Here is a 27,371-nt window from a genome sequence, read left to right as displayed (position 1 = left end):
ATAATGACAATATGTAATTTCTTTTAAAGGCTGTCTGAAGTTATAAGTGAGGTGACGAGCAATTCCTTGTCTACTTGCACAAAGTCTGGTCCTTCTCCCCTTTCTTCTCCAAATGGAAAGCTAACCATTGCCAGTCCTAAACGTGGCCAGAAGAGGGAAGAAGGATGGAAGGAAGTGGTGAGAAGGTAAGCAAAATATTCCCCCAAGTCCCCCTTGTTTATGTCTTTTTTCAGAATGTTTTGTCTTGTGTAGCCCTCGGTGGGGTTACTGAATGACCACCTTCTTAGCGGACCTGAGAGATATCACAAAATTACTGCTAGATGGATTGACTCACGAATTATACCATTGTTTTGACCAATCTGCTCACCGCTTCCTGCCATAGAAGCGTTTCCCAATTAATATTGTTTCTTTTATGTGTAGATCCAAGAAGGTTTCTGTTCCATCAACTGTAATTTCCAGAGTGATTGGCAGAGGAGGGTGTAACATCAATGCGATCCGTGAGTGCACGGGCGCACACATAGACATCGACAAGCAGAAGGACAAAACTGGAGATAGAATAATAACGATCAGGTAAGCAGGCTGCTGGATTTCCTCCTTCCGGGGGAGTGTTTTTTGTTGTAGAACACTTCTCTGAATAGAAGAATGAAAAGGCTTGACCTCATTGTCCCTTTGAAAGATCATGTTGAGACAGTCAGTTCTTAGAGGCAGGGGGAACTGCCAGTGGGTACTGTCGCGTGTGTACAAAAGAAGACTTGCGATAAGGTGAAGCATAAATGTTAGGATTCTGTGATTAGAGTTGTTGAGACATGGCTAAATACGTAGGTGTATTTAGGGAAGTAAAATTTGGGTCTTTTGGGACTTAAGAGTTTTCAACTTGGGCTTCTTAAATAATTATTGGCAGTAAGAACATGCCAAGCTCAGCCTTCATGTAGTTATTTTTCTGTCTGTGTTAGCATGACAGAGACGGGCTGGATCCTGTGTTGGAGGTTCTTGTCTATAATATATGTAAATGCTTAAGTTGCATTTTCCCTTTCCCCTTCCTCTTTACAGGGGTGGCACAGAATCAACAAGACAGGCCACGCAGTTGATCAATGCTCTGATTAAGGATCCCGATAAGGAAATCGATGAACTTATTCCAAAGAACCGTTTGAAAAGTTCAGCTGCGAACTCCAAAATAGGGTCCTCGACACCTGCCACCACTACAGCTGCTAACAGTTCTCTTGTGGGCATCAAAGTCACCACCGTAGCTGCTTCGTCAACATCTCAGACTGCCTCCGCGCTCACCGTGCCTGCAATTTCTTCAGCATCCACTCACAAAACCATCAAGAACCCCGTGAATAACGTGCGGCCTGGTTTCCAAGTCTCTCTTCCATTAGCGTATCCTCCTCCGCAGTTTGCACACGCTTTACTCGCTGCTCAGACTTTCCAGCAGATCCGTCCGCCTCGGTTGCCCATGACACACTTCGGAGGTACTTTTCCACCAGCTCAGTCCACGTGGGGTCCGTTTCCCGTCAGGCCCTTGAGCCCCGCAAGAGCTACCAACTCACCGAAACCTCACATGGTGCCTCGCCACAACAGTCAGAACAGCAGCGGTTCTCAGGTGAATTCAGCAAGTTCTTTGACGACGAGTCCAACAGCGACGACAAGTTCAGTGGCTTCTACTGTGCCTGGTTCTTCTGCGAATGGCAGTCCAAGTTCACCCTCGGTCAGAAGACAGCTTTTCGTCACGGTGGTGAAGACATCGAACGCCACAACAACCACGGTGACAACCACGGCGAGCAACACGAGCACAGCGCCCACAAACGCCACGTATCCAATTCCTACTGCCAAAGAACACTACCCTGCATCTTCCCCGTCATCTCCTTCTCCTCCCGCACAGCCAGCGGGTGTTTCCAGGAGCAGTCCTTCCGACTGCGCGGCCACCTCTCCGAATAAAGGTGCACCTTCATCTGATCCGGAAGCGGGTAGTCCTCCAGTGGTGGAAACGAGCAGCTCGACCAGCAGTAGGCAGCCCAGTTCTGGTACCGGCACCTCATCCGTGCACCCTGCTCATCAGCAGCCTCCGGGAGCTCCTCTGCAAGAGGCACGACCCCCTCTTCAGCAACCTCAGGTTCCTGCACCAGATCCTCGCATGGTCGTGCCTCCAAATCTAGCGGCGACAAGCTCAGCTGCTCCTGTGGTGGGTCCAACCAATGCCCCGATGACCTACCCCATGTCTCAGACCTCTATGGGGTCTTCTCAGCCTGCGGCCAAGATGGAAACCCCGGCCATCCGACCGCCTGTCCACGGAACTGGGAGCGTCCATAAAAACCCAGCTTCTGTGCAAAACTCCTCTGTCGCAGTCCTCAATGTTAATCACATCAAAAGGCCCCACAGTGTTCCTTCTTCCGTGCAGCTTCCTTCTACCTTAAGTACACAAAGTGCTTCTCAGAATTCAGCCCATCCCGCAAACAAGTCCATGGGTAACAACTTCAGTGCTACCTTACCCTTTGGGCCCTTTAGTACGTTGTTTGAGAACAGTCCCACCTCTGCTCATGCCTTCTGGGGCGGTTCCGTCGTCTCCTCCCAGACGACGCCGGAATCTATGCTATCAGGAAAGTCTTCATTTTTGCCAAATTCAGATCCTTTACATCAGTCGGATACTTCCAAAGCCCCAGGTTTTAGGCCACCGTTACAGAGGCCAGCTCCAAGTCCCTCAGGTAAGTCCCCGTTTTGCCGTTGTACCTTAATAATATACTTAAATAGCCACCGCCTGTTTTTATTTTGAACACATAATGCTTTCTGCCTCAGCTTTTGTGGCTGTTCAGAGAGAATCGCTGCCTGCCCTGCAACAAAAGGGTGCTGCAATACATTTTATCACTAATTCTGTAAGCAAAGTTGAGTTCAGCTTCCTTTTAAGTGCCACCTGTCAATTCTAGTAACTATTTTGCAGCTGATGAACTTGACAAAAGTCAAGCCCAGGCATTCTTTTTGCCATTCCAGTCTACTCTTTTGCGATAGCCGAGATAATAAAACACTTTGCTGCTGTTTCCACCTCCCTTCCCAGCCAGCAGCTGATCACTCTTCTGTTGGTGATAACATGCTGCTTGGCCCGAGGCTGCAGAAAAATACCCAGCATCTTCAGAGTGTTAGGATGTTAAAAAATGGTTTTACCGTGAGCTTGTAGTAAGAGGTGTGTTCTCTTAACTACTGAATTTGGTCAAAAAACTTAATTTCACTGACTTCCTGAATTCTGTAGCAAGAAGTTCAGCCTTTGGCACAACCAGAGGCCAAGGGGTTGACACAGAACTTTTCTGTAGCTTCCAGAAAGCGCACACGCAGTTCGTACCATCTGGGGCTGTTTTGGTAAGGGCTGTGAGTTATTCATGTAGCTTTGGTTATGAATTGGGAGAGAAAACAGCCAGGTTTTTTCATATTTTGTGAATATCGTGATGTGGAGTAGCTTTTGAGGTGCTCTCTGAATTTTGTGTTTTGACTTGGGCACACTCTACGCTGCCTATTGCGGTGAAATTATAAATTAAAATCTCCTGTCACATGCAGGAGAAAGACGCAAGTGCCACAGCAGCTAGGTGGTAACAAGCTCCCTTAATAGTCTTTGAAACTTAAAATCCTAAGATTTTATTTTATCCCTTTCCTCATTGAGGATAATATCAAGAGGGTAGTAATTCTTGTGTTTTGAATACCTTGGCTAATGAGACCAAGTTAAAGTTAATAATAAGTTAAAATAGATCGTGGACTGGGAAAAAAACCCACTTCAGTGTTGATTGTGGTGTATGTAGACATTCTGTAAAATAAAAAAATGAAAGGAGAAAGTCTTCAAATCTTTACTATTATTTCCACTGTTCTTTGTGCAAGACCATGCTTTCTAAGCCTACAAAATTTAAGTTGCAGGTTAATAAAATGCTCAGTTTTCTGATGTGCAGTTATACCAGAACATGTATTATATTCCTTTGATTTATTTGCATTCAAGGCATGGCAAGATAAACATCGTTCTTGAGTGACATACACAGCTCAATGCTGCATGTTGTCAAGACTCCTCTTTGGGAAATAGCAATGCCCACACCCAAAGAATTGTTTAGATAAAAGATTTCCTTTTTCCTTGATTATTTCCCTGATCTGGGTGACCTCTCCGCAGAGCCCTGGGTGTGACGTGTGCTGGTTTCTCTCCTAGGTATTGTCAGTATGGACTCCCCCTACGCTTCTGTAACCCCTTCTTCTACGCACCTGGGGAACTTCGCCTCCACCCTCTCGGGGGGTCAGATGTACGCGCCGGGGACGCCCCTCGGCGGAGCACCCGCAGCTGCTAATTTCAACAGACAGCATTTCTCCCCGCTTAGTTTATTGCCTCCATGTTCATCAGCATCAAACGGTGAGTTGTGCTCAGTGGGAAACGAGCTGAGAAGCTATTGCACAATAAATTGGCCTCACCACTGCCTGTTTTAGGTAGGCTTTTCTAGTTGTGTTCATTTTTTAACTTCAGGTTTTTAGATATGTTTTAAACCTTCATGCAATCCCAGATTTTGAGATGAGATTTTCTTGTGCGAGTTCTGCTCTCCAGTGTGGGGTTTTTAGGGGCCGAGGTCATGCTGTTGGAGAATTCCTCATTCTTGCTGCAGGCAACTTTGCCCTGTCACCATGCCTGACATTCTTTTAGTTACCTTGCAAAGAAAAGCTTGGTTTTGTGGTTTGTGAAGGTAATACTCCAAGTGTGAGTTGTGTAAACCTTGTAATGATGTTTCACTAAAGCTGGCTCGGCGGTGGTGATGGCTTAGTTTTTCTGATGTCCTTAAAACAGAGCTGTGTCCTGTATTCCAGGAGAAAGTACTTGGGGCAAGTTCTGGTACCTTCCTCCCCATTTGGCCCAGCAGTTTTGGCTACAGAGCTGAGTTTTTTGGATGGGAAACAAACCGTTGAGTGCTGGTGTGTTCAGGAAACAAGTTAGTCTGATTTATTGGCAAAAATAATGACAAACAAAAGCCACAAAAAAACCCCCACATAGAACAAATCAGGATTAAAGGAAAAAAAAAAAGAAACAAATACAACCCAACAACAACAACATGGGTTTATTTCAGCTCTGCTTTTGCATATAATCCTCAAATCCGCTGTTGCTGATACACAGTAATGCTTAGTTAAGATTTGGAACCGTCTGTTGTCATCAGTTGTGGTGTATGGCCAGTGGCTGAGCTGACAGGGCATGATAATCATTTTATGTAAGAGACTAAATCGATGGCGAATGTCTCTCTGATCTGAAAGCAAAACCGTTAAAATGATGCTGAAGTGTTTGCTGGATGAATCTAGCGTGAAACTACCCATTTTCACTTGTTGGATGCATGGCTGGACATTAAAGGATGGGTTGGTGGTGACTTGAGAGGATCTGGCTGCTGTTACTAAGTGCTCTCCTTGCTCTTTCTGCAGAGTCTCCTGCTCAGTCGGTGTCTTCTGGAGTACGAGCGCCATCTCCCACCCCTTCAGCCGTGTCCTTGGGATCAGAAAAGCCCAGTACTGTTTCTCAGGACAGAAAAGTTCCTGTCCCGATCGGGACAGAACGCTCTGCACGTATTAGACAAACTGGAACTTCCACCCCGTCTGTTATCGGGAGCAATTTAGCTGCTCCGGTGGGACACAGTGGGATCTGGTCCTTCGAAGGTATAGGTGGCAATCAAGGTACGTGGTGTTCATAGATATCCTTAAGCTTGCATTTAACCACAACATTGGGTTTTCCTAGTGCCTTTGGAGCTGAAGGAGGGTGCAGAAGCAAGTGCCTCAAAATGTAGGAGTGCTCTTTGCGAAGGAGTTGGAGCAGGGACTTCTCTTTGCCCTCCTGTCCACTTAATTGTGATTTAACGAGGTCTCAGAAAACCTCAGGGGTTCTGAAACAGCCTGGCTGCGAAGGTTTGTTGCTCAAAGCAAGAAATAACAGGGTTTACAGGGGTGAACTGAGCGAGGATCATTGGGTTTAGGAAGAGGGGAAATGAAGACGTCTCAAGATAACTATGTTTTGTTTCCGTTGATAAACGGATTATTTCGTACAAGAGGAGATAATGTATAACTTTTAATTTGTAGTCAAGATAGAGCTTTTTGTGCTGAGGATCGTGCGGTTTATGTTCTCATGAATTGGTAGTGTTCCAGCTACATTTGAGTTTTCTTTCTTCTTTCCGGTTGTGCCATTTGCATTTTACTGACACAAGGCTCTTGGTTCTCCTGTAGTCACATAGAATTCAAGATTTCAGAAATCACAAAAAACTTACGTTACTGATGGGGCAGCTTTTCTCAGCAAATGCTTCAGGAGTCTTAGTTGCAATTCTTTTTTCCAGTGTTTTTTGGGTTGTTTTTTTTGTTTGTTTTGGGTTTTTTCCCGCTTGTGCTGATGGGGAGGGAATGGTGAGACCACTCTGGATGGTACCTCTGGAGGTCGTGTTCGCCTCCTGCACAAGGTGGGATTTGCTGCAAGGTCGGCCCGGGTTGCTCAGGGCTTTATCCACTCTGATCTTGAAAACCTCCGAGGATGGAAACTGCTCAAGGTCTCTGAACAACCTGTTCCCCTGCATGGCTGAGGAGCCCAAACAGCTTAAGGTTTTAATAGGCTGGCTGTCTACATGCTCTGCATGCCGTGACTATCTCTCCTGGGTGGTTTTTCCCCAAATATAAAACAGATACGATTTATCCAAACCTGTTTTCACTTCATAGTGCTCCTTTTCCCCATCTGCATAGTGAGAATCTATTCATCATAAAGGCTTCAGAAACTGAGTATTGTTATTTGCATTGTCCAGGTGTAAAAGTTGCCCTTTTTGTCTCTCTGGGCTTTCGGAATGCTGCCGGCTTTCTACTTAGTGCAGTTAATCCAACATTTTGATTTTTCCATTCAGAATGGGATTGGCTCTTCTCTGGTTGGGTATTAGGATGGCTTAGGAAATGTTTCTGTATTCCTCTCCGCCCCTCCAAATATAATTTCCATATGTTTTATTTTGACAAATGGGCTTTTTGGAGGTCTGAGGCTGGAACTGTAGTAACAACACCAAGCTGCCTTTAATGAATTCATGTAATTAGAACACGAGCTGGTCATTTTCTAGTTTTGCTTTTCAGAGGTACTTCTCTGTCTCTTAGTTCACTAAATAATTCTTGAAGGGATGGTAACAAAGAGGAGCAAATAGTCTTCGTAGCGTACACACCCCTTTCACAGCACCAAACGCATGAGGAATTCAGGTTTTTGGAGCAGGAGGAAGCACAAAAGCCAGCTTTCCCTTTCAAACGAAGGGAAGTTGCAGAGGTGACGCTGGGGTTGGATCTAAGCGTTCAAAACTCCTTGTGCTGTCTCAGGGTTCCCGCTGCAGAGGAACTTTATGTGCAGGTGCCATTCCTGATGCTCTCCATCCCGAGGTTTTAATGCTGGTGGATGCAGAGGAACCGTCACTGAGCAAAAGTCGCTTACAGAAAGGTTACAGCGTGTAGACAGGCTGGGAAAGGGGTGATGGTGGGTAACGCTCTGGCTGTGTCATTGTTGTTAGACAAAGTGGACTGGTGTCACAGCGGAATGGGCAGCCACATGATCCACAGGCCCATGTCGGACCCGGGGGTCTTCTCACACCAAGCCATGGAGAGAGACAGCGCGGGAATCGTAACGCCTTCCGGTACATTCCATCAGCCCCTTCCTGCAGGATACATGGACTTCCCAAAAGTCGGGGTAATGACTGCTTCTTGGCCTTGATCAGCGCGGTACGGCCCGATTTCCGCGTCAGTGTGGGGCAGAGGAACCACACGGGGGGGATGGTTCACTGTGCAGTAGAGCAGGCATAAGACAAAACACTAATTAGCCCTCACGGTATTGCAGAAGCCTAAGTCTAATCAAAAATAACTTGTCCCTGATGTAATAAATATATGCATAGAAAGGTTTTTCTTAAATTCAGACATGTCATTACTGCTTTAAGACGGAGAGTTTCTCTGACAAATTCCCCCTTTGTCATTCTGTGTGTGCAATAGTCACAGTGTTTGTGAATATATCCTGATTCTTGCTTTTCCCTCTCCCTCAGGGCATGCCTTTCTCTGTGTATGGGAACGCAATGATGCCTCCTGTAGCCCCCATCGCAGATGGTACTGGAGGCCCTATCTTTAACGGGCCTCATGCTGCTGACCCATCTTGGAACTCGCTGATAAAGATGGTTTCAAATTCCACAGAAAACAACGGGCCTCAGACGGTAATCTTCCCATTTTTACATTCACAATTTTGTTTTAACTTAAGAAACAGTGTGGTGAAGATAAAACTCGAGCTGTTAGAAAGTGTGAAAATACAGTTGTCCTGGTTTGAGGTCTTCTTGCTGGTCTCTGAGGAGCTGATAAGAGCTCCCCCTACTCACTACAGCACCGAATGCTGTACCTGCTTCCTGACAGCTTCTAAATATTAGACATCTCGCCAAAAATAAGTCTTAAATTGTCCTGAGAAGAAATCAGTATCTCTGGGTTACTGCAGTTCGAAGGAGTGTGCTGCAGTGACTTCTGTCAATGCATCTGTGCTTGAGAAGGGGGAAGCTTTCTTCCAGCCTGTTTAATCAGACACCTGGTTAATTACTGCAGATCAGCTTTTGTTGATTGTTGTTGTTGATTGTAGGCAAGCCTGCATACAAAAGATAAGTTTTACACTGTATATTTTACGTCATTTCTGTCTGTCCTATTCTGCATTTGGGAAAACACAGTCAGAAAAGCCATTTATTTGCTGTTTTGTAAGCTTTCCCTTCCCAAAGGATGGCTGCTGGGCTCTGGGAGGGGTGATGACCCCTCCGTGTTGGGAGTTCACCTCGCAAGGGAGCACGTAGTTCTTCTCTGCTCCTCTGATCTTGCCTGGGCTGTGGGCTTGGCCACTAAATATGGTTTAGGGATAGGGATTGTGTTCCCCTAAACCTCTTGTCCATACGCAGCCAGCAACCCATGTTATAATGGACCATCAGAAGCTCCTGTTACGTTATATCCTGTGTTTATTTGGAATTATACAGTGAGCTCTGTTATACTGTTATTAAATAAAGATATTTCTGGAGTTAATTTGCTGGGGAATGACTGGAGCTGGGAGCTGCTGTTAGCAGCCATTTTTCCCGTGGAACAGTAAAATATCTGTTACATCAGTGTTGTGATGATGGAGGGAACTAGGGGGCATAAATAGCACTGATTTCTGTCTTTGGTTTTGCTGTGAAGGACAGCAATCAGGCTGGGTGGCAGTATTTTTTTGCACTAAATAGAAAGGAAGAGGAAGATGGACCTTTTGGCCAAGGTGTAAAAGTACAGGCAGAAAGACTGAAACCCCCATCTCCCTCTTTTCTCCCCGGAATTCCAGCAGGATAAAAGAAGTGCTGAAAGGAGCTCGGTGCAGTTTGATGATTGATTGCTGCCTTGTAGTTTTATGACTTCTGAGCTGTTCCGAGCAGCACGGCGTTAAACGAAGCTTTCTCTTCCAGGTGTGGACTGGAACTTGGACACCTCACATGAACAGCGTGCATATGAACCAACTGGGCTGAGTGGGATCAACGCGCGAGCCTCCAGATTCCCTTTTTTTGCAGAGGAAAAAACACAAATGGCAGAAACAGTTTATGTGCTCCCAGATCATTCTACTGATGTGCTTGACTGAAGTGTGTAGGCTTTTTGCAGAAGAACTTACTAACTGACCTTTTTCTGTGAACATTGTGACCGCCCATTCCCCACCATCATACGTTTCAACTTAGTTAGCCTTTATTCTTTCCTTTCCTCTTTTTTTTTTTTTTTTGACATAACTTTCTGTTGAAGCTGTTCTTTGGCTGGTTGGTTTTAGTACTGTAAACTGCTTCTGAGCAAACACAGAAATTTAGCAAAATTATGTAAACTTGATCCTGAAGTTTTAGAATGGCAAATAAATGTACAATTGTTTACATAACAAATGGCTAAGCAGAAAGTAAATTTCAATATGTCAGTATAGAGGCTCTACTTTATGTAGACTTAAATTAATGTGAGATATGTACCTTCATATTCAGAAATCTGGATGTTTCCTTCATACATTAAACTATTAATAAGCATAAATTTTCTACTCGTGTAATTTAAGTATGGTATAAAAAAAAAAAGAAAAAAAGGGGCATTATCAGCGGGCTTTTATCCCAATGTGTGTTGGATTTTTTTTGAGAAGGTGTACGTCAGTTGTAACCAGATATTAAGAGTTTCCATTTTCCTTCCGGGAAAGGCTTTTCAGCAAAACACGCCTGAGAAAGCAGCCTTTTGGCACACTGGGAGTCGTCTCTGCACTGAACTCCCCTACTTGCCCGGTAAATGTGGTAAATGTATCACGCTGCAGCGTCTATTAAAAATTATTCTTACAGTTGGGTTGGTGCAGCGAGGTCTGTTCTGTTCCTCTGGTTCCTTCCTTTTCCTGACGAAAGTCATTCCAGAACATCGATCCTTGGTGAGTATTAGTTCGAGAATAAAACTCTCAACTTGCAGTTCCAGCAGAGTTTCTCTGTTGAAAACTGGCTCCAGGGAAGGGCTTATTTCAGAGTCAATGGCTTTGTTCTGTTGTAGACTGTTGTCTTGCTCTGAGCTGGTTCGCTGCCCTCAGAAGGTTTATTTGGAAAAGTCCAAGTGAGAATTTCCTTACCTGGGGAAGAAATGTCCCAGATGAGTTAAACGATCTGCTGTTAAGAATTTAAGAAGTGCTGTTTTGTAACTGTTGCGGTCCTCCTTTGGAAGGCAGATAAAAATCCACTTGTCCAAAGAAACCTGCTGCCTTTTAAATGCTGTGGTGTCCCAAAGGTTTGCGCATATCGAGGTCCATAGACGTGCCTTTGGTGATGCTCTAAAATAAAAGTAAGCTCCTTTTCCCAGCTGTCTGATCACTGGAAATGCATTGTGTAAGGAACTGGCTATAGCAAAACGGACACCAACGTGAAGGATTGGTAAGAAAAATGATTGAAGCTCCACTGTGAATGGGGAATTAAGCCCTTCCAGTTTGCTCTGTGACCCTTAGCCCTCTACTAGATTTTTTTGCTTAATCTTTCAGTGCTATTAAGGATTAGTACAGGTTGCCCAGGGAAGTTGTGGCTGCCCCATCCCTGGAAGTGTTCAAGGCCAGGCTGGATGGGGCTTGGAGCAACCTGCTCTAGTGGAGGTGTCCCTGCCCAGGGCAGGGGGGTTGGAACTCGATGATCTTTAAGGTCCCTTCCAACTCTAACCATTCTGTGATTCTGTTTGCATTCTTATTCTGAAATAATCCTATGGAGAAATACTGCTCAGTATTCATTACAGCCGTGAATTTCGTGGGGCAAAAGAACAGAGTTCCTTATCTATATTCTGTTGACTTGAAAAACCCAAACTGGGGCCAGGGGCACAGGCTGGATGCGGCCTTTGTGGCAGCTGCCTTGCTCAGTGAAATCCTGGGTGTTTGGGGGCATCTGTACCAGGAACACAGTTATTCCTTAGATTTTTTTTTTTTTTTAATATTCCAGATGTAATGCTTTTTATTTGACCAATAAAAAAACCAAAAAACCAAAAAAAATCCTCTTGTGAGACCTGGCAGGTCTTTATTTAAGGAAGAGAAACAAAGTCCTGTTTGGGGCTGTGTGTATCGAGGATCCTCCTGGCTGAGGGTGGAGCCCTCAGCAGCAGCACCTGCGGCCTAAAGCGTTTCTGTGCCTCTCCTTACCCTGGCAGAGGTAAGTAGCCCCCAGTCCAGGTGCCGCAGTTCGCGATACCCTGGGCGCAGCTGCTAATGAGGAATTGTTAATTGCCGATGGCGGCTGTGGAGAGGCGATCCTGCCCTTCCTCCTGCCCGCAGCCAAAATGGCGGCCGCGGCGCCGGCAGGGCGCGCTCGTCCTGCGCGGTCGGCGCATGCGCGGGGGGGGGGGGGCGGTGCGGTGCGCGAGGCAGAGCCGTTGGCCATGTGGCGGCTCGCGCGGGGCCGGCCGTTAACGGTCGGGGGCGCGCGGGGCCGGCCGTTAACGGTCGCAGCAGCGAGCGGCGGCCCCGGCGGCTGGTACGAATGGCTGGCGCAGTCGGCGGCCGTGCGCTGGGCCGAGGAGGGGCTGGTGGGGCTGCAGGCGGCCGCCGGGCTGCCCTGGTGGGCCGCCATCGCCTGCGGCGCCGCCCTGCTCCGCACCGCCGTCACCTTGCCGCTGGCCGCGCACCAGGGCCGCCTCCTGGCCAAGGTGGGTGCCTGGCGGCCGGCGCTGAGGGAGGGAGGAGCACGGTCATCGCCCCTCGGGGTGCCTTGGGCCGGCGGCCGTGTGGGCCTTGCGGCGGGCAGGGCGGTGGTTGTGGGGAGAGCAGTGTTTTGCCGTAAAGGTCGGGAACTTGTCACAAACCGCCGATGTGGGGCCGCGGGTGCCCCCTTCGCCAGGGGTCCCCCCCTGCGCCAGGGGTCTGCTGGGGTCTGTGGGGCTGAGGGGGGACCTTCTCGCTCTCTACAACTCCCTGAAAGGAGGGTGTAGCCCGGGGTGGGGGGGGAGTGTCAGTCTCTTCTCCCAAGGAACAGGCGATGGGACAAGAGGAAACGGCCTCAAGTTGCGCCAGGGGAGGTTTAGGATAGATGTTAAGAGAAATTTCTTTACTGAAAGGGTTATCAAGCCTTGGACCAGGCTGCCCAGGGCAGTCCCCATCCCTGGAGGTATTTAAAAGCCGGGCAGACGTGGCGCTGAGGGACATGGGTTAGTGATGGCGTTGGCAGCGTTAAGTTAATGGTTGGACTCAGGAAGGTCCCTTCTGACCTCCACCGTTCTGTGATTCTTTGTGGTCACTCCACGGGGATCAGCTTAATGAGAGTCAGATGTGTGTGTAAGACACTTTCTGTGATTTGCTGTGTTAAAGCTCTTGCTAAAGCTGCTCTGATAAAAACTTGTAGTAAACTAGCCTTCAGCAGTTTCTAAACACCTGCTTTTTCTCAAAAGTGAAGGAAACGGTTGAAGCTACTAAAGAGGTTCTGTGCTGTGCCTACAGTGGCAAAGGAGCCTTTGCAGTGCTGTGGTATGAAGTCAGGTGTTTCTCCGTTTCTGTGCTGTTTCTTCCCCAAGTGAGGACTTTATGGTGGTGCTCCACAGCTGCCAGAACTCGGTGATTGAGACTCAGTTGGACCTTTGTTCTTCACCTGTGTAATGGTCACATTAGTAAAGGCATGTGTGTTTTGTGGATGGGGTTCTTCAGGGACCCGTATTCATTCTTTAAATCTTTTTGAGGGGGCACTACAGGTTTTTTTTGTTAAGTGAAGTAGCTGGTAACAATTTCTGAATGAAGACAAAAAGCTTATTTAGAACAAAATATAAAATCAATTCTGTATTTATTTCATTTAGTAGTAGGATAGTATTTTTGATTGTTACTGTAAATACTTCTCACTAGTATCTTCACGTGGTTATTTTGTTTAAAGATAAAAGGTGTTCGCAGGTGTATGCCTTGTCCTTCACGGTCCTTTTTAGCATCTGTAGAGGATCAGGTGGGGGGAGAGAAAGTGGTTGTTACATGTAACTGTGCATAAACGTCTTTCTTTTTCTTTAGCTAGTTGGAAAATTTACAGCCTGAGATTAAAAAACTAGCTGAGCGTCTTCGCTATGAGGTTTCTGTTCGTGGGAAGCAACAGGGTTGGTCTGAAAAGGTGGCCAGGTAAGATGGCAGTTGTATACATGTTATAAATGCATTCCAGACTGGGGGGGAGGAGGATAGCAGGAGGGAAAGTCCTACAAACAACAGTCTCACAGAAAATTTTTGCCATTGCCCAAAGCTTAAATTTTCCTACCATTTCTACCACTTCTTTGTGTTTGTTATATTGTCCTTCAGAGTATATCCGTTTTAAAGCTCTGAACTTGTGATAGGCTTATGATTACAGGGCCAAATCCGGGATTGTTTTTATTGTCTTTACTTATGACTAAAGTTTCCTTAGCTATTATGGTATCCAAATATTGCTGGAACTTGAGGTTTGAATGGTTGTGGACCAGTTGGTTTCATAGTGCAGTACCGCACCCCGTGCAGTAGCAGTGTGTCTGGGCTGGGATGCTGAGCATTACCTAACTGGCTCATTGCCTCTTTGGGAAAGTTATACCCTAGTTCAGACAAAAAGCGCCATGAAATAAAGTATCAGACAAGTTACTGATAGCTGCCAGTGACAATGGGAAATTTTGTGTGAAAAGGTGCTTATAGGAACAGAGCGGAAAGTTGTGGGGGAAGGATGTTGGCAAAGGAGAGAAGCGTGTTTGAAGAGCAAAGACTTTCCAGGCTCTCCAGAGTTGCACCTAAAGAAGCCAATTTGACACGCACAGCCTGTGGAACTGTTATTTCAGAATTTGAGAAAGTTACTCTATAACAGGTATTGTGAGAGGTTTTTTGGTTTTGTTTTTTCTTTCTAAAAGGTTCCACTTTAAGAAAAACCTACGGAGGATTATTACAGAGCTGTACATTCGAGACAACTGCCATCCCTTCAAAGCCACTTTACTGGTGTGGGTGCAGATTCCAATGTGGGTTTGCGTGTCCCTGGCTTTACGCAACTGCAGCGTTGGTGCCTCGGGCTCGGAAGGTAATTAATCTGAACAGACACACTCTTACCAGTCATTTTTCGCTCAGTTACTGGTTTTACAGACGCTTTCTTAAAAGCATCCAGAGCATCCCTGATCTCTGCATGTACACTCTCGTTATTTCTAATGGTAGTGTGAGCTTTATGGGATGCCTCTTTAAAAGTAGTATCAGGGTCTGAGCTCTGGGAACTACGTGTGGCGTTTTGTTAGGCCATGTGAGCATTTAATTATTTATTATTTTGTGGTTTTCTGAAGACAGGGTTACTGGAAAAAAAAAATTGTCTTGGTATTTTTCTGATTCACAAGATAAGTAAGTAATATTACCCGGGCTATAATATGTTTCCTATTAATCTGTATTTTTTTCTTCTGTGTGAAGCTTCACATGGAGTAAATTTGTGGTGTTTTTTAAATAAAAATGCTGATATTTTGATTTTTTAGAAAATAGTTTATAGTGTGTTCTTCTAAATAAAAAAGTGACAAGTTTAGATAGTTATTAAGAAAAATGTAATTATTTCAGAACCACAGAATACGTAGTCACTGTCTATTACTATATGCAATTTTTCCTCATTGGCTTCTAAAAAAGTGGTTGAGATGAAGCTAGTTTTTATTCCTGGTTCACCTGAATCGGGGGCTGTCATGAACTAAGCTGCATCTCAGCTTGTGTCTCCCACCTTTTTTCCCTTGTATGGATTGCAGACTGCCTTGACATCCAATCTGCTGAACTAAAGGTTTCTGCTTTAGTAGTATGTATAGTGTAGATAAAATGTATTTAGAAACTTAGATGATTTGATTGCAATCCATGGTATGGTTTTGACTAACTTGAGGTAGACAGTCATACTTAATTGCGTATTTTCTTTAAACTATTCTTGTAGTTCAGGAGCAGTTTTCAGCAGGCGGAGCGTTGTGGTTTACAGACCTCACTGCACCAGATACCACCTGGATTTTGCCAGTTTCACTTGGGCTCGTGAATTTGCTGATAGTGGAGGTATGTTGGTGGAATAAATAGGATGATTGCAAAAGGATAATTCTTTTTATAGCATCGTAAGACCATATTACCCAGTTATTATACCGTAAGGGTAATGTCAGATTATTGCTGCTTTAAATGCACTGGTCAGAACTGAAAAATGACTTAATTATTCTCTGTGTTAGGTCCCTCTTGGCAGTCTTTTCTCAGAGGGCTGTGCTGCAGGCTGAGGCCTTGGAACTTTGTATGTGCAAAAGTGGCTGTGTAAAATTATGTTAACCTTCAAATGCTTGTTAGGTACTGGGCTAGGGTGGTACAGTGTTTTCTACCAAGGACTGAATGTGTGAAACGTCAGTCAAGTTAAATGAAAGCTTGTGGCAGTATATTATCTGAAACGGAGGGTGCAAAATGAAAATAATGGGTGGACAAGAGTGCTGGATTCCAGGAAACCCCACTGTTGCCTTTTTTTCTCATTTTAGTCGTTTCAAAAAGAACTTGTTTATAACTGTGGGTTTCTCCCCTTTCAGATCTTTGCTTCACAGAAAATGAAAGTTTCCAGGTTCCAGAAGTTCGCTACGAATTTTTTCCGAGTGGTGTCAGTAGTAATGATCCCTGTTGCTGCAACAGTCCCCTCTGTAAGTACAGAGCCCTGACGGTGCGTCCGTTAACCCGGGACTCTGGTGTGGTCTTTGTGCTTGAAGAGCACCCAAATGCCTGCTGGATTTAATAGACCATACTCTCTGTTACAGTCTGTCCTAAATCAAATAAGGTGTTTTGCCTATGTATACGTTTAAATTCTTAAACGTGTTTGGAATATTTTTGTTCAAGAGGGAAGAATCTGGAAACTTACTGTTTCTAACATCATTTTTGCAAACTAGGGTTTGGAAAGACGTTCAGAGCGGGTTAGCATCCTTTCTGTCATCATAAAAACAGGAGTAAAGCTTCATATAAGGACATACAGACAAAGGCTTGCTAAGTACTTGCTTACTGTAAGAGGAACACAGCGTAATTCTTAAATTAGGAAATTTTCCACAATCTGCTTAAAACACTTCTTGTTTTTACCAGGTGTTCTACGGCTGAATATTTTTGCAGCGGTTAGCAAAACCAAATTATCTAGTTGTTTGGATTATCAACCATAGTCTGAAATATAGAAGCTTAAGCAAGTCTAATATGAATTAATTGAGCTGTTGTCAAGCTTCAGTGTAGATGACTTTTTTTCCCCAGAAGAGTTGAGAGAGTGAAAAATGCATTTGAAATGGAAGCCATTATTGTTGTTGGGAGGAGTGGTTTTAGGTGAGTTATTTTGCTCCGTAACTGGGAGCAGCCCGTGGTTGTGGTTCGTGAAGAGCTGCCTGAAATGGTAGTGTTTGCATTGCGTCTGAGGCGGGTGTTTGTCTCTTTGCAGTCCATGGCGCTGTACTGGCTGTGCTCCAGCTTCCTGGGACTATCCCACAACCTCCTGCTGCGTTCTCCCGCCTTCCGCCGGCTGTGCTGCATCCCCAGGACCGCATCCGACTCGCATACGCCTTACAGGGATATCGTGTCTGCCTTGGCTGCCAGATACAGTTTTAAGAAGTGACGTCTTTTGAACTGTCGGAAGAGCTGTCCAACAAACGGTGCATGGTTAATTAAGTAATGCTATTTTATTGAGATGTACTTATTTGCTGTAAAATGTTGGAGCTGGGATTATATTTATTTTCCAAATAAATCGTTGCCCACCTGGCCATAAAGAATGATTGTTCAGCACAAATGTGTTTATGGGGAAGTTTGGTTTCAAGGGTGGTGGTTTTGCAATTAGAATAGTCCAGTAATACAGGTTTGTCTCCTCAATTATCGTAAGAAATTGTGCAGATGAATTTTAAACAAAACTGTGACTCATGTAGGCTGCCTTCTTGTAGTGACACTGATCTGACCCATGGGCTAGTGAACGACGAGTTTTGGGATGAGGGAATAGACTGGATGGACCCATGCTGTAGTTAATGGTTTACTTGATGAAGACACGTACAGATTGATTGGTAATTGGGTATAGTCACTTGATATTCAGGTGGTTCTCATGATAGTCTTTGTAAGAGTTCTGATAGCAGATTTCCTGTAACTGCAAAGTAAACTAGGTCATCGTCAGTCTCTTGTGTGGTAGATTTGGAGTTGAGAGGACAAGTTTCTTTTATCATTTCTAGTGACCCCGTCTTGAGTGACAGCGTTTTGTTCCTTCCTGATCTCTTTTTCCACGAATAAAATAGAGTAGCAGCTGCCTATTGTCTGTCTAAAATGAGGCAAGTAGCACCTTGAAAAAGAGTGAATGATGGTAAGTAACCAAGTATTTCATTCAACCGTATATCAAATCTATTTTTTAATGCAAGTCCTAAAGGTAAAGTGGAAATATTTTGTGCCTCAAAGGACCTGGGTATATTTTTTTCATGTTATTACATGCAGGCCCTTCCTGTAAGGGTGTTTGGATTCACGCCTTGCCTTGCTCTGCATACATATTCAGTCAGCGAACATACATTGCTGTAAAACTTCTGCACGATAATGTCCCTTTGCACAGAAGTCTGTGCAAGTCCGCTCTCATAAAAGGTCGTCTTTTTTTCTTAGGGAAGCAGAAATCAGGTTAAAGCATTGCTTGTATCGGATGGTTGTCATAGTGCAGAATCGCAGAATCAGGATGATCCATGTTTTAACCGGTAAAATTAGCACTCACTAATCTTTGATAATACAAACTGATTTTTAAAATAACTAGGATTTTTTTTGTCATTAGAGAAAACTATTTATCCCTGGGAAAGAGCAGCAGGTGGAATACCAGGCAGATGTAGAGAACGGTAACAAGAGTCACATGCCATCCTTGTGGTGTAGAGAATCTGTAGTTTTTTGGTTTCTTTCTTTCATTAGTTTGTTTCCTGTCGGCCTGACCCCTGAGCAAAGGAGGGGGTTGAAGGAGTTTATCAAGGCTTGGCATGTAGATAGGGCAGGGGTGTCTTTTCAGAAATGTTGTTTGAAACTAAATGTTCGTAATTTTCTGTCCTGATGCTGCACTTCAGATCGTCTTTTAGTGGATATATTTTCACTAGGAGAATGCGTGGTAATATTCTCTTACACTTGGCTTCAGAAGCTTAAGAAATTCATATGGATTCTATTTGCTTTGTCTTATTTACTCCATCAGTTAAATTGCCAAGAACGCTTAATCGCATTTAGAAATGTCTGCAGTAGTTGGGCTGAACTTTTGAGTTTGGAAAATATTAATGGACTGGTGTTTGTCCTTGCTCCTTACCTTGAGAAGTAGTGAGATATAGGAGGCTGGCATGGAAATTTTGTCTCACTCATGCATCCTTGATCCCACTTCTACACGTTAAAAGTCGAGGAAGACTGAAGCTGTTTTATGGTGGTGACATTATTATTCTTCCTCTCTGGAAAGGAGTTAAAACATTGCCCTGGTGTTTACTGTTGTCTCTGTGCTGGAAAAGCAATGTTTATGGAACTAAGGATATGAGGTCAAGAAAATCCAGACTGTTCAGGCTAAAACTGAAAAGAAAAAAACCTCCAATTTACTAATGTACATATTAGTTTTAAAAAGTAGATATGCGGTGAAACTATTTAACCATTCACCAGTTGGCTTTTAGACAGGTGCTGTTCTGGACTACTTAGGCCATATCAAATTTAGCTGCATTCATTGTGAAGCGTCTCGCTTTTGTTGCAGTTCAGTGTTCTGCCTATGCGAAACAAGAGGCACACCTGTATATTTGGGGGGGAAGAAAAAGCGGTAATTCTGTGTTTTTCAGAACTCTGTTGGTTAAATGGAAAATTGATACAAGTTGACAATTCACACAGTTGTTTCCTGAAATAACCTGGCTCTAAAAATAAGGAGGGCTGGTTTTGTCATTACCAAACACCCGTGAAGGAGCCGTTCCCGTTGGCCCAGGCTAACACTAGAGAACCCAGGCATTTTCAGCATCCTCTGTTCACTCAGAAATTTAACATTTGTGCAATACCACTACTTTCTCTTTGTCAGAAATGTTAGCAGTTTTGTATAGGACGTATTTTGTAGTTGTCCCTCAAATAGAGGGGGAAGAAAGTGGATAAAAGGAATGTTTTGGGCTTTTTCATCTTTTTCACTCTCTTCAACCTGTGAATACACTGGTACGCAGGGAATTTGTTGTGAAAGGGAGCGCTGAGAAAAATCTGCTTAAGGATATTCTGCACGTTGGTCTTCCTTTCACTGCGGGCATACGGCAGCAGATTGGAATAACTAAGGATGAGTTTGTTTGGAACAGATGGAAACAGTGATAATTATGGAATACAAGATGTAATTCTCCCAGTAAAAAAAAAAGCACAGATAGACTGAAAGGTTCAGACACTTCCAGCAGCTCAACAGAAATGAGTTACAGCAGAGATGAACTACAGCCTGTACGTAGGGCTGAAGCCTCAAGCCAGCTTGCGTTACCCCTGGTTAATGGCTGCATTATTCAGAAATAAAAACACTAGTAAAGGCTATCACAGGAGTAGACAGTGACTCACATCCCAAAAAATTCTACATTTGATTAAGTAAATGTTATCTATCAAAATACTCCCTAACAATAAGTTTTCTGTAAAATAAAAATAAGCTGATTTATGTATAGTTTCTGCAGTTCAGTCAGTAGATCCTGCTCCACAGATTCTTTACATACTTTCAGTACAATCAGAAGCACTGGAATTTCTAAATTGTTTTTCCCAGCATTGCTGGAAAAAACCCATGCAAAAAGTAGAAATAAGTACCATAAACCCCAGGAACCTCTGGAGAACATTAAGCTGCCCTTTTAAACAGTAGCAGAAATAAGTAAAACTCAGTAACTGTTTCTATTCTACCATATTGGATGAAAAATCTGGAAAAAGGGATTATTAAATAGCATCCCAAGAATGAGAGAAGATTGATGGATTTCAGCCACAGAGCTGTCTGAAAGCTGTTGAAGAAAAAAGACGGGACAAATTGTAAAATAAATTCTAAGACCTGAAGTGAGTTTTGCAGCCAGGGCTGAAGAAATCCACGTCTCAGGCATAGTTCAGTCTTGTCTGAGAGCTGATCCCACACGCCCTCAGTAGGCAAGAGACCACAAGGCTGGAAAGGGGAAAAAAATGTGGGGTTTTTTGTTGAGACAGTACATATACCTTTCTACATACGTGTATACACATACATACACTCTCCTGTCTTTCTTTTATACTTTCCCCGCTGTTCCGTGTTTTTAAGAAAACAGTTTTAATGTTTGCTGACAATTTTCAGATGAAAAGCAGCAGCAGTTCAGCAACTGGAACTCAAGTAAGAAAGTATTTCTGTTGTCAGAGTGCACTTTTCCCAGATTCTTTTTATTGGAGTTAAAAGTCATGCTGATACCAAGTGCTGAATAATCATGCTTGCACCCTTAAAAAAAGCCATAATTTGTGTTTCAACATTACGAGACAAAGATAATAATGCTGTTCCATGTAGTTTGGTTCTAATTCTGTATTAAGTGGTACTTTAATGCTTGTCTGTAGCTGTAAGGGGTATATGTGGACGGACTTAAAACAAGAGCTGAGCTTCTCCTGTAGATGAGTAAGTGCTGAGTAGGCAGCTGTGCTTTGCAGGCACCCCTTCTTTCAAGGGCTAACGAGCAGAAGCGAGCTCATAGCACCTGATGGTTTATTGATATCAAGACATGAGCCATTCGGTGTGAGGAACAGCTGTGTGCCACTGCAAGGCTGAAAGTAATATTTTATTCTGTAGCTTGCTTACTTTTCCATAATGTCTGTCCCTTTCTCCCAGGAGTCTGTTAACTCTGCTTCCTGAAAGCGTTGGAAACCACTGATAAGCCAGACCTCTGTGCTTTGTGCAAACGCTGCCTTCATCTTGGAGGTTTTTTCTTTTTGTTAAAATGAAGGGTAAGGAGGTAATTATTAAAGTTCTTAAAAGATTCCAAGTTACTACTCTGATGTAAAAGAAATTAACAAAAGATTGGGAGCAAAATTTTTAACACAGAATTGAAAGCATTTATTTGGATTGTTGATGGCTTAGCGAAACTCAAGGAGGACTAATTGCACTATATGCTTACCAGTTCTCTTACTGGGACATGTTCATCCTGTCACTGCTTTCCTGGGTCAGCCACTGAACTGTTTGTTGCGTGATGGAACTGTAGAATCCCATTTCTCCTACACTTGTGCCAAACATACTTGTTTAGGCTTTTGAAAGGGTATCCAAAGTCAATTTTCCATACGAGAATGTTAATTGGTACCACTAACAATACGTTGCAACGTTGTGCCTGCTGTCCAGATCTACGCTCACGCGGCTGGAACTGTAGAGGTCGGGAGAGAGAGGGTTCCTGACCGAGACCAGCAATTCTAGAAAAGTAGTAGATATTTGGAGGGTGTCACAGCTCTTTGAGTGGCATAGTGTCCTCTGGCTGGGCTGAAGGTCCTGGAGCAGAGTGCAGGCGAGGGTGGAGGGAGTTTTGGCTGGCGAGGTGGCAGCAGGGGGAGCTGGTACTCCATGCAGTCAAGGAGAGGGGTCTCCTTTGCCTCCTTCAGCAGAAACGGAGTCACCTGAACAGCCTGAAACCTTTTTCTGACAGATACAGCTGTATCCATCATAAAAAATAACATGGGATTTTTTGGAAAGCTTAAACTGATCACTGAAAAATGCCTCAGACAGGTGACCGGCTCTGTCAGGACGCTAACTGTTCAGTAGGTGAAATTGGCTTTGTTAGATTTGCCATTCTTTTGGGTGTGTTTGCAAGTCTGCAGCTTTCTAAGACTTGAGACACCCTAAGGTTTGGAGGAAGAAGCAGCTTTGTTTTCCTTGGTCTGATGTCTGTGCTGGAGCAAGCAATATGTGGTAAATATACATCAAGGGAAGCAGCATATTGAGTACATTTATGTACAGATCTGAAAACGTGGTGTACATGTGTCTATCTAAATATGTATTTCTATATGCTGAAGATAACAGATCCTTGTTGTGGGAAAAGTGCATGTAATGGCTGCCCCAGCAGATACTTCTCAGGCTCTGATTTAAACGTGGAACTCCGTTGTCAGCAGCGATAAGCATTTCTGTTAAATGCTGTGTAGCAATTAGTTTGATATATCAGGTACCATTTGACTGTTCCTTGTTTATTTCTGCAGTGCCCATGGATCCATTTGCAGCAGCAGGAAGATTGCTGTGTTGAATTCAGGCCAGCTTATTCCTAGCCTTTGACTGTGATTTTTATGAACTATTTTCTTTATTGCAAACAGTTGATTTCAGGTCTGAGCAAACTGTGCACTGTAGGTGAATGTGGGCATTTGCGTACAGATGGGAGTTTTCACTTGCATAAAACTTCAGCATGAACTTTGCCAGTCAGTTTTATTGAGCAGATTTTCAGTGCTGTTCTAGCCATTTGTGGGTGCAGTGGTCTGTTAATCTAAATGCTCTGTTCTCCATTTCTTTGTGTTACTTTTACATCCTTTTAATTCTGCTTACTTCATAAGATTGCACCCAGGGTCTGCCGGTGCAAGTTAAAAGGGAATAAGTTTCCTCTGATGAATGTGTTTGGAGGTGGGTTTCTTGTAGTGTTACTTTAGGTGACACCTGAGCCTGCAAGAGGGTTGTTGAAATAATGCAGCTTCTTCGGAGGGAGAGTAGACTCAAGGAACTGAAATCGGTCACGTTCAACTAAGTACAAGTTCCCTGAGTGGGTTCTGTGCTGATAGCACTCAAAATTGCTGAAATATCCTGGCACAGATCCCGTTTGGAGCAGAAGTCGGAGCCTCCAGTGTCTGCATTGTTTCTCTGTTCCAAAGCCCTGATCCAGAGCACGCGTGGAAGCTTTCCAGGCCGTTGTGAAGTATACATTAGTACTGATGCAGCTCGGAAGATAATTCTGCATGGGCAAGCCCAGAGAAAATGAGAGGGAAGTGATAGAAAATCTTGGTTTGTTGGTAATATTTTCAATGTACCGTGAAAAAAAGAAAAGGCGGCCCCATTTTAAGTGCACTTTGCCCCTGTCTAGCCGGGGTAGGAAGGGTTTCCTTTATATATATATATATAAGGAATAGATATGTGTATATATATACATATCCAGGAGAGCCTACTCATGCACACACTGCATACTCACCTGCTTAGTTTAGGATGATTAATGATATTTAAAAGCACATGTTCTTACAGGTCATCTATGTTTCTTTCTCTCTTTTTAAAATACAGCCTAAACTTTGAAATATTGAAAATATTTGAAAATAGAGCTGCGATGCTTGTTGGCTTTAATAGTTCAGATGGATTAGAATCCTAGAATAGTTTGGGTCGGAAGGGACATTTAAAGGTCGATGCCAGATCGACGATGCAAATGCCAGTACAATATAACACCATTTACGGGGTGCTGGAGGGGAGGGCTGTTGTCTGCCGGAGGTGCTGATGCTCTGCCAGCCCACCTGGTTGTTCTTTGTGGTTGTTTTAGCAGGGAATCCAAACTGGTAATTCAAAGCCGAGTTACTGGGGTGGGTTCCTTGAAGTGCAAGATTTTTTTCAAGGGCAAAGTGTGATTTTTGGCACTTAAGTTCCATGGTTTCTGGAAAGAATAAAAGTGCTTCAGTGTTTTTGACTATGCTGCTGTACACACGGGGGTGCTCAAGCTATAGCTCATGTCGTTGGCTGTCAGAGCTCTGAAATCTGGGGCAGGCAGGCCTCCCATCAAAACGCTTTTCTTCTTCTGTCTTTCATCTTGATGCTGTTTCAGAACTTAATCAGCTCATCCCTTTGCAGTGTACACTGCTTTTCCACCTCGCTGCCGTGTCCCTTTGAAGTAGCCGGGTTTTTAAGGGCACCAATCTCGACAGTAATGCCGAGGACTTTGCCGGCTGCTCCCGCTCCGTGTGCCGGGGATGCCAAGTGGGAGCTGGCAGGTGTCGGGACAATACCTCCTAGGGCCCAGTTGTCTTTGCAAAGCCAGCCGTCGGTGCAGCCGTGTGGCCAGCTGGCAGGGGAACTCTTGCTTTATTCACTTGTTATTGTTGGACTACCTGCATTTAATCGATCTGACTTAGTTCTAATGGTAAATAAACCAGCCCTCCTTCCTTTGAAGCTCAGCATAGCGCTAAGAGTGACAGCAGCTGCTGCTCCCAGAAGTGAGGGCTGTTCCTTGATTTTTAAAGTTTGAGGGATTGCAAGTTAATATTATCTTAAAAGAGAGGGGAACAGGCCAATGGGGAATTTGCACCACATAAAAACTGGCAGAGAGAATGCCCTTAAGCCCTTTTTGTCATTCTTTTTTTTTCCCCCTCTATTTTGCAGATTTAGGACTAGCTTAGGCCATGATTTCATAATATTACAACTAGCCATTGCTGGATCTCTCAGTACAAGCGTGGGCTAGATGGAGCTGGACTCTGCAATTGCATTTCTGTCTGATTAGAGGACACGAGTAAGGAATTTATGCTGATGTCGGGGCTTTTTCCTGCCAGCTTCGTGCCAGCTGGGGGAGGACGGGTGATACCAGAGCTAGCAAGAAGTCAGTCACAGAAAGGCACTACGTGCTGCAAGTCTACAAAGTTAACCTGCTGGGAACTTCTGAACACATGTAGATCAGCAAAGTGAGTTCATAGTAAGGGATTGGTGCTTTTCATCAATGTCACCGTGATGGCTTTGAGCAATTTTTGGTGCACACAGTTACCCTGTGGTGCTATGGGCTTTTGCTTTGGATGTTCAAAGCGGCCTGTGTAAGTGTGGTGCCTTAGCGCAGGTTAAGGTGAGCATGTGCATCCATATGTTCCTTTATTTAAAGAGTTGAGCTTCATAGATTCATTTGTCTAACTGCCAGTCCATCATTTGAATGCCTTAATTAACTTTGCAATCAAAGTAAAGGTAAAAAACATTTTTTTAACCTGCTTTATTTAATATAATCCACTACTTTTGTTTCAAAGAAACTGGACCAGGAGTAGATAAAGTGATAATAAAAATAATTTCTCTGCTTTTACTTAGTTTTACTTAGTTCCATGGTAGAAAATAGTAAAGAAATCTGCAGTATTATCAACTGCAGTGAATGAGAACTGGAATTTTAAGCCCATGAATTTAATCTAATTTCATAGAATCATAGAATGGTTAGAGTTGGAAGGGACCTTAAAGATCATCGAGTTCCAACCCCCCTGCCCTGGGCGGGGACACCTCCACTAGAGCAGGTTGCTCAAAGCCCCATCCAGCCTGACCTTGAACACTTCTAGGGATGGGGCAGCCACAGCTTCCCTGGGCAACCTGTTCCAGTGTCTCACCACCCTCACAGGAAAGAATTTCCTCCTAATATCTAATCTAAATCTCCCCTCTTCCAATTTAAAACCATTACCCCTTGTCCTGTCACTACACTTCCTGACAAAGAGTCCCTCTCCGGCTCTCCTGGAGGCTCCCTTCAGATATTGGAAGGCTGCTGTGAGGTCTCCCCGGAGCCTTCTCTTCTCCAGGCTGAACAACCCCAGCTCCCTCAGCCTGTCTTCACAGGGGAGGTGCTCCATCCCTCTGATCATCTTCGTGGCCCTCCGCTGGACCCGTTCCAACAGGTCCATGTCCTTCCTGTGTTGAGGACTCCAAAGCTGGCTTCATTTCAGCTTAGACTGGTAAACTAAGACCATCATCATCCCTCTGAAGCAGTTAAATTCTGTTCCGCGTAGTGCTGATAGGGGGAGGCTGAGGACCACACAGACTGGGGTAAATCTGAAGAAACTACTAGAGCTCACCAAACCCTTTCCTCTGAATTCTAAACATCGTGGTTTGAGCCATTTTATATTTTTTTTCCTGCAAACTAATCCCCAATATTTGTTTTCTGATTATTAGTTTTTCATGCATAGCGTGATAAAATACACTGAAGTACATCATCTTATTATTTGATTGTATACATTTTAGCTTGTTTCCAGGCTCTGTGATGAATCACTTGGACAAAAAAATAGTTTGTCCTGGATCAATTAAATGAATGTGATTTGAAGCCTCTGGAAAATGGGAGACAAATAATACTCATAGCCAAGTTTTCAGACAGACGATTAATGTTTTTACAAAAAACCAACATACTTTGGGGATTGGCAAACATTTTCTCAAAAACAAGTAACAAAAGGAATTGTGTACTCCTGGAGCAAATCGATATGCAAGTGATGGAATAGTTGCAGTTAAACAGCAGACTTGGAAGTTATGCAGATTGTGCTGGACACGATTCAAAGAAGTCCCTCTGCTGTTTAATATATGTCACAGATTTACAGAATGATGGAGGTTTTTTTTTTTTAAATGGTCACAGTTCTCCCGAAGTGCTAGATAATCTTTCCTGGTCTGAAAACTGTCCTGTCATTACAGTCCTCAGATGTTATGGTGACTGGAGGGTAGCGACAAACTGGAATCCCATGTTCTGACTTCATGTATGAACAAGTATGGTGTGGACAAGTCTCAGTTATTTGTGTAGATCCCCAAGATGGAAGCAAGGCTTTTATCCTGTGCTTGGAGTGTTCCTCAAGCTCTGAGTCTTCATCTCCTACCAACAGCAGATATCTGAATACAAGCGTGTCCCTGCAAATAACAAAATCTTCACCATGGCAAGTATCAAAGCAATGAAATATTCCCAGCTCCCAGAACCCCTGGTACTCAAATCCCTCTTGAAAAAACGGGGTGTCATACTGTATGCTCTGAAGCTTAATAATACCTTACATCCATAAGGCACCACATGGAACAGCACATTCTTGTGGCAGCGTTCCTGGAAATGTGTGAATTGTAAAATGTTTTTCATCCTGACTTCCAGGAGAAACATGGAGAGAATGTCCTGTCTTGGATGGCTCTGTATTGCAGCTGGAATGAGAGAAAAGCAACCCCTGCCACCCCCTACCAAGTACGGATCCCAGGCTGGAATGTATATCACCTTACTGGGGTATTGCTTAGGGTATTTGGGGTTAAGGAATGCCATTGTCTCGATAAACAGTA

The 27,371-nt window shown here is 44.1% G+C and overlaps 2 protein-coding genes across 2 annotated transcripts in view; both read left to right on the top strand.

Moving 5' to 3' along the window:
* Positions 1–10,032, top strand: part of ANKRD17 (ankyrin repeat domain 17) — an 87,655-nt gene extending 77,623 nt beyond the window's left edge. Inside the window, exons 27-34 of the mRNA XM_074147812.1 lie at positions 30–185; positions 421–570; positions 1,051–2,699; positions 4,172–4,369; positions 5,416–5,664; positions 7,506–7,681; positions 8,028–8,192; positions 9,441–10,032. Coding sequence (XP_074003913.1) covers positions 30–185; positions 421–570; positions 1,051–2,699; positions 4,172–4,369; positions 5,416–5,664; positions 7,506–7,681; positions 8,028–8,192; positions 9,441–9,500 — 2,803 coding nt within the window. The 3' untranslated portion in view covers positions 9,501–10,032. The remainder of the gene's footprint in view (positions 1–29; positions 186–420; positions 571–1,050; positions 2,700–4,171; positions 4,370–5,415; positions 5,665–7,505; positions 7,682–8,027; positions 8,193–9,440) is intronic.
* A 1,827-nt stretch (positions 10,033–11,859) lies between these two features.
* COX18 (cytochrome c oxidase assembly factor COX18) lies at positions 11,860–17,198 on the top strand. Its single transcript, XM_074147830.1, has 6 exons — positions 11,860–12,150; positions 13,494–13,594; positions 14,338–14,501; positions 15,372–15,484; positions 15,991–16,098; positions 16,869–17,198. Exons 1-6 carry the CDS (start codon positions 11,884–11,886, stop codon positions 17,040–17,042), a joined length of 927 nt encoding a protein of 308 aa, XP_074003931.1. The 5' UTR covers positions 11,860–11,883; the 3' UTR covers positions 17,043–17,198.
* Positions 17,199–27,371: the final 10,173 nt, after the last annotated feature.

Source organism: Numenius arquata, chromosome 5 (genome assembly GCF_964106895.1).
Source record: "Numenius arquata chromosome 5, bNumArq3.hap1.1, whole genome shotgun sequence".
In the NCBI taxonomy this organism is placed as follows: Eukaryota; Metazoa; Chordata; class Aves; order Charadriiformes; family Scolopacidae; genus Numenius; species Numenius arquata.
Note: the sequence above shows the minus strand (reverse complement) of the source record. Positions and strands in the feature narration are given on the sequence as shown.